The sequence below is a fragment of the Priapulus caudatus genome, unplaced genomic scaffold, assembly GCF_000485595.1.
Source record: "Priapulus caudatus unplaced genomic scaffold, Priapulus_caudatus-5.0.1 Scaffold176, whole genome shotgun sequence".
Taxonomy (NCBI): domain Eukaryota; kingdom Metazoa; phylum Priapulida; class Priapulimorpha; order Priapulimorphida; family Priapulidae; genus Priapulus; species Priapulus caudatus.
In genome coordinates this window covers 242,615-253,585 of record NW_014577237.1, presented here as the reverse complement: position 1 = coordinate 253,585, position 10,971 = coordinate 242,615, and the positions used below count along the sequence as shown (strand labels likewise).

Sequence of the window (10,971 nt, the reverse complement as noted above, 5' to 3'; positions counted from 1 at the left end):
TGCAGGAGTCCGTGTAACTCCCTGAAAATTCTGCTATACTAACTAGTTCGTTCGAGAGCACAGCCACGCGGACTTAACCATGTTTTTTTAGCAAATGACCCAAGAAAATTTGGCAGACGTGCACCGCAAATGTCCTTTTTGTTAATATCTGCGGTACTCCCTCTTTTTGCTCAATCATACAGGCAAATACAAACTACAATAAAACAAGTTCCTAGACTAATAAAAACAAGAGAGAAACGATGCGTCTTATACTACTTGACATGACTGCATGACCCATGGTACATAATTTAATTTTTATTTAAAGGAATACTTGACTCTAGGTTCTAGGGTTATTTTCAGTTGATTTAGGTTAAAATTACGGTACATTAAAAATTTCATGGTTCAATCACCACTAGAAATGTTTTTTTTCAATGTTTTAAAACTAACGACTACAAGTTTGATTACAACGACGGGGGCGCCACTCAAAGCACACTATTCAACCATTTTACTCCGACTTAAAACCTGCCACTGCTGCAGAAAATCTTCCACGGTTTATTCATTCATTTCAGGTGCTGACTGTCAGCCGTGCTACGCACATCCTGATCTCTCTCCCCCTTGTGTTATTGCCCTCTACACTGTTTTCTCCAGTGATCTCTATCACTCGCTTCTTCAGCAGCGGTCTACCAGTTGATGTTCATGTCTGCCAGCGGCTGCTTCATCAATCTCAGCCAGGTAGTAATTGGTTGACCGACTGGCTGATCTACTTTCCTATCTGCTTTACGGAGTGCTAACCTGACAGGAGTGTTTGTGGAGAGTCTCATGATGTGTCCAAAAAGTCTAATTCTGCGTGTTTTGATGATTTCACTCCATTCTGTAAATTTGAGTAGTTCTTTCAGGGCGACGGAACTAATTTTCTAAGGGTATCTGATATTTATGGCCCTCCTTAGAAGGCGGCGTTGGAAAGAGGTCGATTCTACCGGCAAGATCTTTAGTTATTGACCATAATTCGGAGTTGTAGAGGAATACAGGCTCTATGAGTGCTGTGAAGAGATGGTACTTCTTTGTGATAGGTATACGATGGTGACGCCTTCGGTGCATGGTGCATTCCACGGTGCATAGTGTAATGTGCGATCTGTGTAAAGTATGGGACTACACACGCATGAGCATTATATCTGTGTGAATGAGAATATTTACAATGAGATGCGCAAGATGTGAGAATGAGATCTATGCATGACTACTGAGTATTGATGATATTGATAATATCAGGAGTGTATAATAGGGAGGAGTGTGACAACAATAAACAAGGGAAATTCGTCATTTACTAGCCTTATAATACCTACGATTTACTACGCGTATGACTATGTCAGATGAGCTCAAAATTGCTCATAATGATACTACTACTGGACACAGCTCACCAATATTAATACACTTAATTCGTATGGTATATTTGTCTGCTGCCTGCACATTAAATCTAATATTTTGATGTTATTATGTGCCTAAAAATATAATTGTTACTCAACGTCTTGATTAAATATCTGCATGTGTGTGTGTCGTTTACCATTCCAAGTTTTAAAACTATCATATTAACAAACAAAAGCATTAAATTCAGTCAAATTTTCTGTATGTATTTACAGATAAACTACTCATAATTTTCAGTTTGAAAAGAAATTTTACAAAACCATTTTATAATTAGAAAATATTTCTAGAAATGCTACTCTTGTCAGATAACCAGTTCTGATGGTTTTCACACTGCTGCAAACATCCACTGCCAATTACATGTATAATAATTTAATTCTCCTTAATATAAAAGACATTCAGGAATCATTGCATTCACGACAACCCTGCATACTACAACCATGTATAATTCAAATATAATTTACACCTGCATGTTTAACGAAACACTCCAACATATCATTCACCATGCAAAAGACAAAAACTACATGCAGACTCACGCTCGCTTCAAAACTAAACGTTTATACATTACAAACAGTTGCACGTGTCATGGTCAATAATAGGCGCGTTGGCCACACACACGTAATACACATCCTTTCACAAACCAACATACTTACATATAATTCAGAAATATGTACATGGATCGAGATTAGATTATCTCCACACTTTAAGAAGCCCTGGTTGCTTCACATTACACATTGAACCCCTGTAATTTTAACAGCAGAGTAATGTATACATACTTTTACATATTCGGAACGTGCATTTAATCTTCAGTTCTAACTTTTTCCTTCTGCACTTTCGGCCAGAACTCTTGATTAGAACAAATGTGACTCACTGATTGGTTGTGCATTGAAATCGATTAAAAGATCACAGTCAATTTTGATAGGTCCCAAAATTAGATGTGCTGAAGGAAACATTCCAGCAAGCACAATAGCACTTCGCTAAACAAACACATGCACCAGGAATATAAAACTCACATCTAACTATAACAGATACCTAAAAGTTATGGACAAAATCAAAACCAATGAACTACACTGTGCACGTGATGATTGACTTGGTGCTAAGACGATGATAGGATACACAAGGGCCTCTGTTGAATCGCCGCTAAACGGGTGAGAGTTGATGCCCAATCTAATCGTGTGCAGTGTGTGACTGTGGCACTTGATATTAGCTACGACATTTTCGAGGTGGCGCCATTTGTGCTTCCAAGTGTCGGGTGATCTGGACTGTGCTTCTGCTGTTGGAATAGAAAACATACGAGCATTCAGCATGCAAGGCTATCTTGCTATATCGTGATTTGGTCTGATAGTCTGACAGCGACTATCCATGAATGGGCCAAATTACGCAAGCAATTCAATTTCAAACTCACACAGGGATAAGTTTGTCGAACCACACCTACTTCATAAATTTCTTTCTAAATAACGGTATGCAATTGACTACATGATAGAATAAGTTTGACCATGGGAGCTAAGAGATACTTCTAGCCAATCAACAATGGCTGGGCTCTTGGCTGTTCATAAAATGACACAAGAGAAGCGAGTACTCACCTTTTTTTTTTTTTTTTCCTTTTTCTTTTTCCGCTTCTCCTTGTCGTCATCGTGCCGCTTTTGTTTCTTGTGTTTTCGTTCGTGTGCTGCATCTGACATGTTGTCTGAAATTGCATTCGACCAAATGATTAAATACTTCCAATAACAAGTGCCGCAGTGCGACAGGGCTCATCTGGTGTCTGGTGTTCTGCTGATAAATTCATTTGTGCATAGCAAGACGTCTTATACATAAGTCTTCTTTATTCTTGTTTGACTTTCGTAGCCAATTGGAACAAATATATCAGCTACACTTTCGCACCCACCTAATCTCTATGCATTGCAGACACATGTGCATTGCAGGTTGGCAGGCAACAATTGTGATTAGAAACGTGCCAGCCATGGGCTGCCCTGTGTTTTTGCCTACCCACACGAGCATTCACTGATTCAGCCTTCAGGGTGCTATAGACAGACTGCTTTAGAAAATAATATCATTTAAGGAGCATAAACCTTGTTCAACAAACATTTGCCTTTGCAATTAAACTGTGCAACTGTAGCCTCACATTCACACAGGTATGGGCTCTAATAATAGCAAAAGCAGTTCAGTCCTTTGTTAACAGTCAACAAATCAATGTTTAACCCTCCTCTTGAGGGTCAAAAGGTTATCCGACACTTACTCTTCACATGTCAGCGGAAAGTACATTTCATGGTCCTTTCAATAAAGCCATAAAAATGATAGGTCACCGCTGAAACAAAAAAGTTTTTCAATCGCTCCGTTAGACCATGTCCTCAGAAAATGTCTAAAATCTGCCCTGTGCCCCATTGACCTTTGACCTGTGACCTCCAATTTCGGCACAGTGATGGCTTTTCCTACCATGATGCTATACACCGACTATCACGAGCCTAGGTCGAGCCGTTTGGATTTGTGCCGCAATTCTGCATTTCCTCCCTATACCTTAAGTTAAGGAGGGAATGTTCCCCCTTCTTTTACACCTCTTGACCTTTGACCTTTGACCCCCAGCTTCGACATCCCAACTCGTTTTCGGATTACCCCCCCACGTCCCAACTTTCGAATCCGTACGTCGAGCCGTTTAGATTTGTGCCCAACTGTTGACGGACGGACGCACGCACGCACGCACGCACGGACAATCATGCAATTCTACAAGCTGCATCGGACTTCGTCAGATGAGCTAAAAATACAACCAGTGACCACAGCCATATAAGACACAGGAGAATGTTTGATTGATTGTGGGTATGAAGACTAGATCTGGCTTCTTAAAGGCAGTACATGCATATGTGCAAACACAATTTTATTTATAAATTTATAACTAGATAGTATTGTAATAATAAAATGCAATAACATCTTAATAATTCAACTATTAACTATAGTTGACTAGCTTACAGTAATAAGAAGTATGTTAGTGGTGAGATTGTTACCTTCGTGTGATGGAGTATCACCCGGCTTGTATTCTCGCTTGTGTTTTTTATGCTTCTTCTTCTTCTGTGGCTGATGACTCATCAATCGATATTGCTCAGGCAACTGAAATAATATTGGACATGACATCAGAATATTTCTATGACACCTCAGGTAACTTTCGTGGTACTGTGGTTTCCATGCCAACTCTTTACTTTGAAAGTTGTAAGATCAAAGCCTGGATAGGGTATATTATTACTAACTAAATATTTATAATTCCTGCTAATGTACCTGCTGACATTTTAGTAACTGTCTTCCTTACCAAGACCGCTCGCAACTACTTACCGGTCCAGGGTGAAGTCTGAAGCCTGCCATCTGTGTAAGAGGTAAAATCTCTTTTCCACATATTGGTGGTTTTTCGATCAAGCCTCGTAGCAAACTAAAGAAATTTAATCAGAAAATTTTTCAGTACAATGTTTAACAACAACGATTTTATACCGTTGGTAATATCCATTAGTATTTATAATTATAAAAGATAATAACAAAGTTAATACATAGTAAAATATATACTAGCCTATTATCTTGATGTCCTGGTGTATCTATGTTGCCTGGGAGGTTGGGCAAAAATGCACTCAGGGGCTCTTTAACCTTTTTAACTGTCATCTTATTGTATGAATGCTCCAAGCCATGGTGTTGCATCAAGTTTGTTGCACCTGTTGTATCACTTTGTGCTGTGAACAAAACAAATCAAGGCTCTAAGCACAGTGATATTTAACACGTGCCGCAGAGCGACAGCGCTCAACTGACGTGTACTGTAGCCAGGTATTCTTCTGATAAACTCACTGGCAACCGAATCCAGATGAGACGGGATACTAGAGAAGCGTTGCCGAAAGGAGGTGTTGATTCTGGTTACAGTACAAGTTACAACTACAACTTACAACTTACAAGTTACAACTACAAATTGAAATTAGGAAGTGTCTAAACAACCGGATCAGGTTTCGGTATCCTGAAAACTAAACAACCGGCTCTCTTCTCTGATTGGCTAATTTTGTCACTATTTTATTTTTTATTATTTTGGGCTAATTATATTTTGTTTTAGAATTAGGGATAGGGTTAGGGTTAGGATTAGGGTTAGGGTTAGGGTTAGGGTCTATATCCCTAACTTTCAAGTTGGTTTCAGTTGCTCAACGGCAGAGCTTTCGCTTCGTGATAGTAAGGTATACCTATAAGCCTACCGTGTTCAAACCCCATAAAATGTTTTTCATTTTCCTCTGCTTTCTGTATTTTTTTGTATTTTATTTGTTTCTGCATTTATTTGTTCCGTATTCATTTTTGTTCTGTAAGTTGTAACTTTTGTTTATGTTTGGAATTAAATATATTTCTTTATGTTTTGCATTAAAAATTGTCCTATTACATATTTGTCCTGTTATGTTGGGAAACTGACCAATCAGAGAAGAGAGCCGGTTGTTTAGTTTTCAGGCTTCCGAAACTGGGTCCGGTCGTTAAAGCCGCACAATGCGCATCCAAACGCGAATTTTTCCAGTACTAGACTAGCAAACACTTCGTGGCATGCATAATCACACTACCTTATGACAAAATAAACTCTAGTTCCTCCCATTTCACTGCGCGTTTGCTTAAAACCCACAAGAAAGAGGTGAGAAAACTGGCATTCTGGCGCTAACGCCGGCTTATTTGCCAAACAATATAGCCTCGAAGTGGTTAGGGTGACGTCACGTTTTTATCTTTGCTACACCCGCACCGCTGTACCGCAGCACCGCTGCCCGCTGCACGGTTGCTTGGGGAAACTGTCAACAACATCGGAGAATTTGAACAACATTGGAGGTATTTTCAAATACCTTTTATAAGACAACGCGCAGTGAAATGGGCGGAACTAGAGTTTATTTTGCCATAAGGTAGTGTGATTATGCATGACACGAAGTATTTGCTAGTCTAGTACTGGAGAAATTAGCGTTTGGATGCGCATTATGCGGCTTTAATAGACACTACCTTGATGCTTGAAATTACAGTCACTGAGTCAGCACTACCTGGAGGCTCTTTCATCAAGTAAAAAGGACCACTTGGGATAACGGTTGGATTTTTTCCGAGAGTTATCGTAGTCCGTAGAGTCCCGGTTGAGTCCTGCCGTATGACTGCGGGAGATCTCGACCCCCTTGGACTAGATTTTGGAGAATTTTGATCTGGTGGTCGTCTCACATATTCTGCCATTTTAATATCATTTCCCGTTACCGATAGGTGGGGTAGCTATAGATAAACAGGATGCTCAGTTGTCGGAAGCTTGAAAAGAAGTTGTTCGTTTCGTGTAGTGTACTTCGTCTAAATCGTTGTTAAATCTTCGCTGGTGTAGTGTTCGACACGTTTGATCACGATATAAGGTCTGTAAATTTGCATTTTACCCTATTAAATCGGTAAAAGTATTAGTTATGCTTCTATATGTCAGCCAAGGTGTAGTAGGAGTCGGAGTATTTCTTGTACGTGTTCCTGTGACACTGAGTCTGACAGTAAAGTTCTGTTGTCGTGCAGTGTTGTGTGCACTGTGTTGTGGCAGCCGGCTCGCGGCTCGCAGTCGGCGTTTGTCTACTGCGTTTGCCCCCGGTTGTCGTTGGATATAGTTATTGCTAGTAGTAGTAGTGAATGCGATTATTAAAATCTTCTTAGTGCTGCTGTATTAGTATTAGTAATATTACTAGTACTAGTACTAGTATTAGATTATTTAATGAATTCACGTGACAAGTCTATACTACAGTAGCTCTAGCCTACTATAGCCGCTTACATTAACTGCCGCTGGCAGCGGCAGTTAATGTAAGCGGCTATAGTACTAGAGCTAACACTACAGTAGTACAGAGTGTACAGTCTATAAATAAGTATAATGCCCGTTTATACCTCCCCAATTGACTAATAGTAATAACTAATATAGTAATAATACTCATTAATAGTATTTTATCTCCAAGAAACGGTCATACATCGAAGGACCGTTTCAAGCTTTTCTGTACAAAAACCTAAAATAGACTCAGTTCCCATACATAAGCACGGCTAATGTCATTCCTTGAACAGAACACAGTACATTAATCCCTCAAATGAATTGATCAATAACGTTCCGGCTTACTTGCAGTAACGCTCATAGGGTCTATGTCCTCCAGGTTACTGCCGGAACCAGGGTTCGAATTTTGGCTGAAAATCTAGTGGACAGCAGGACCACCAACTTCAGAAAGTTGGTGGTCCTGCACAAAAGTTGGGGGCTCGCTTAATATTTACTAGCAGTGAGTAACAAAATAGTATATAAAAATAACCATTTAATTGGCATTAACTTGTTGGCTGTTAGTTGGGCTCATAGGGTCTATGTCCCCCAGGGTACTGCCGGAACGGACCCTGGGTATGGTCCGGTATACCGGAATGTACCCTGGTAACTATTTGATATGGTTAGGGAGTATGCGTAGGCGTAGGCGACTCCCTAGACTCGTTAGTGGAGGAGTAGGCGAGGTATGGTCCGGCATATTAGATAGTACCAGGGTACGTTCCGGTATACCGGACCGTACCCAGGGTACGTTCCGGCAGTACCCTGGGGGATGACTTACTCCTGCCGCCAACAGGTGGCATTCTTGTCAACAGACAAGACCATTCCTCACAGGCTAGCCACTGTTGGAAGGCAAGCCTAGGAAACGTAAACACCACCATAGTCAAAACGCTATGAACCATGTGTGACGTTCAAAGCTATATCTCCATAAAAAGAAGAGGTATGGAAACAAAGTAAAGTTTGAGTGTGCGGTGGATGTCCAACGCTAATTTAGATGTAATTTTTATCGAGTTGCACGTAATATATCATCGGTAAAATTAGGCAAGCAAATGTTGAATTTCTCGTGTTTTGGAGTGTCATACTCCTTCTATATTATCTTACTCCTGGTAGTATCCTAGATATATGCTCTGAGCGCGAACGCGGTGATGGAAGGGTGCTCTTCATTCGTTTGCCAGTGAGTTTAGCATCAGAACACCTGCCGTCAGGTGAGCGCTGTTGCTCTGCGGCACTTGTTATTAACTACAGCTGCCGGTAGCCAGCAAAACTTCCAAACAGTCCTCGTTCTCTGTCCCACTTCATAAATTATGAAGTCAATTTCCTCTGCGGAAATATTCCTATTCTTCCGCCTCTTTTACAGTTGCCGTGTATATTTTAAATATCTTTGCTCTCACCACAATCTTTGAGAATGGTGCTATAGGAGATGGGTGGCTATTAGGAGACGGTGGCTAGTTCATAAATGCTTACTTTACGATACCTTACGCGAACCTACGAACTGCAGCAGAGCAACGATATAATAAACGCAGTGGCTGGAGGTACGGTAGCCGTCGGTCGTTGAAGCCCCTTTTTGGCATTAGGGTTAGGGTTAGGATTAGGGTTAGGGTTAGGTTTAGAGTTATGGTTATGGTTAGGGTTAGGGTTCTAGCTCATCTAAACTCTCAAATCGTGAATTTATTTCCCAAGGCGTTATTTCGAAATCTGGCGCCACCGCCGCCATCTTTGTCTCGTTAAGTATGAAAGCGAATGGACTCCCGTACCCGTAGCCTCGAGACATTAAGATACGACTACCGTACCCGTAGCCACTGCCTATAATAAAGTTCATACTTAGACTAGGTGTGTTCATAGATATATATACCAACAAGAGCGTATAAAGAAGGAGAGCGTACAACGGTAAAATGCTGAAACCATGCTGCAGTATTAGTCGAATTAATAAACTTTTCCCGTTTTATTTTGACGATCCTTTGCAGTATTATTGATCAGCTGTCCTACCTTGTTCATATAAAACAAACCGCATGTCCCTACGATGCCCCTACGCTGAGATAATGAGCGGTGAAAATCTGGTATTTTCGCCGAAAACCGACTCGAGATCTGTCAATACTGCGTCCCTCACTCGAAGTGTTTCCAGTGTGTTGATTCCGGTCGCCGCTGTGTAGCGCCATAGTGGCGCTGACTCACGTAATACTACCAGAGTTTACTATACATCCAGCGTGAGGTGGGCACAGGTGGGGGTCATCACTATGGCAATCAATAACAGACGTCATTCATTCCATTTGTCAATCATTGACGGAAACACGCTGGGTTTACCGAAGTTATAACACTTCGAGTGAGGGACGCAGTATTGACTGATCTCGAGTCGGTTTTCGGCGAAAATACCAGATTTTCACCGCTCATTATCTCAGCGTATGGGAATCGTAGGGACATGCGGTTTGTTTTATATGAACAAGGTAGGACAGCTGATCAATAATACTGCAAAGAATCGTCAAAATAAAACGGGAAAAGTTTATTAATTCAACTAATACTGCAACATAGTTTCAGCATTTTACCATTGTACGCTCTCCTTCTTTATACGCTCTTGATACCAACCATATTGGTTGGTATATATATATCTATGGTGTGTTGTTGTACGTGCTGCTTTGGGATTTTGAAAAGCCAACATTGATTACCAATCCGAGATTTAGATGACATTCTTCTTTTAATGCCAACATTCTGCCTGATGTGCTAGATGGTGTACAGAATATTGGGAGACAGGAATATATGCAAATGATAAAGCACATCACGGAGAGGTGTTTTACGTAAACCACGTTTGATCATAACGTAGGGAAGCTTTTATTTAGCTCCACCTTGTATAGAATGTATATAGTTACCTCCGCCAAGGGGTTGGCAGGAGGTTATGTTTTCACCGGGCGTGTGTTTGACTGTTTGTTTGTGGGTTTGTGGGTTTGTTTGTGTACAGCCTAACTGAAAAAGTTATGGACGGATTGTCATAAAATTTTCAGGATAGGTCAGAAATCGCCTAACTTAGAATTGATGAGATTTTCGTGGTGATCCGGATCCAATTAATTAATTAATTAATTAGTTAATTAATAAAATTTTCAGGATAGGTCAGAAATGGGGTAACTTAGAATTGATTACATTTTGGTAGTGATCCGGATCCAATTAATTAATAAAATTTTCAGGATAGGTCAGAAATGGGGTAACTTAGAATTGATTACATTTTGGTGGTGATCCGGATTAATTAATTAAATTTTTCACAGTGAGACAATTCAGCTGCCTTGGCGAAGGTCTGTGCTCTCCGAGTGCTCTAGTTTTCCATAATACGACGTGCTTTGCAGCTACAGTGACTTATGTGTGTTAACTTGAGACAATTATTATTATTTACTGTATAATTCAACATGCTATATCACCTAAATCTTCTTAATATTATTTTAAAACAGTATATACTGATCGTTTGTTAACTACCAGTGATACTTTATTGTTTACATCCAAGCGTGAAATTGCCGGGGATGTGCGAATTACTCCACAACCTAGCGCATGTAAGCAGTGAGCGTGCCGCACGACCCGTGCACGTAAATAAATCCAGTGATCTAACAGCCAAGCTGTGCAACGCAAACTTGTATCATGTCTCACTGGACGTGATGGGCGTGATGGGCGCAGCCCGATGATTGGCACGCAGTGCCACGCTTACACAGGCATCGCCCTCCACCCCTCTCACCAAAGTTTCCTTCTATTGCGCAGCGGCCGGGAATCGCTGAACTAATGTTCTGCCGCATCAATCTACTCGCCAACTGTCTTAA

The 10,971-nt window shown here is 40.7% G+C and overlaps 1 protein-coding gene across 1 annotated transcript; it reads right to left on the bottom strand.

Annotated features, from left to right (window-relative positions):
* Window positions 1-2,515: 2,515 nt before the first annotated feature.
* LOC106806722 (mediator of RNA polymerase II transcription subunit 19-like) lies at window positions 2,516-6,607 on the bottom strand. Its single transcript, XM_014808756.1, has 6 exons — window positions 6,414-6,607; window positions 4,943-5,099; window positions 4,714-4,807; window positions 4,392-4,494; window positions 2,979-3,082; window positions 2,516-2,668 (listed from the first exon to the last, which is right to left on the bottom strand). The coding sequence occupies exons 1-6, from the start codon at window positions 6,592-6,594 to the stop codon at window positions 2,603-2,605; spliced, it is 705 nt and encodes a 234-aa protein (XP_014664242.1). The 5' UTR covers window positions 6,595-6,607; the 3' UTR covers window positions 2,516-2,602.
* Window positions 6,608-10,971: the final 4,364 nt, after the last annotated feature.

What these genes read in the sequence shown, in the direction of transcription:
- LOC106806722 (XM_014808756.1), bottom strand. Translation starts at nt 6,594, where the DNA reads ATGGCAGAATATGTGAGACGACCACCAGATCAAAATTCTCCAAAATCT. An exon ending in CCAGGACATCAAGATAATAG is followed by an intron (nt 4,808 to 4,942) that starts GCTAGTATATAT and finishes AAATTTCTTTAG; the next exon opens with TTTGCTACGAGGCTTGATCG. An exon ending in TGATACTCCATCACACGAAG is followed by an intron (nt 3,083 to 4,391) that starts GTAACAATCTCA and finishes ATGCAATTTCAG; the next exon opens with ACAACATGTCAGATGCAGCA.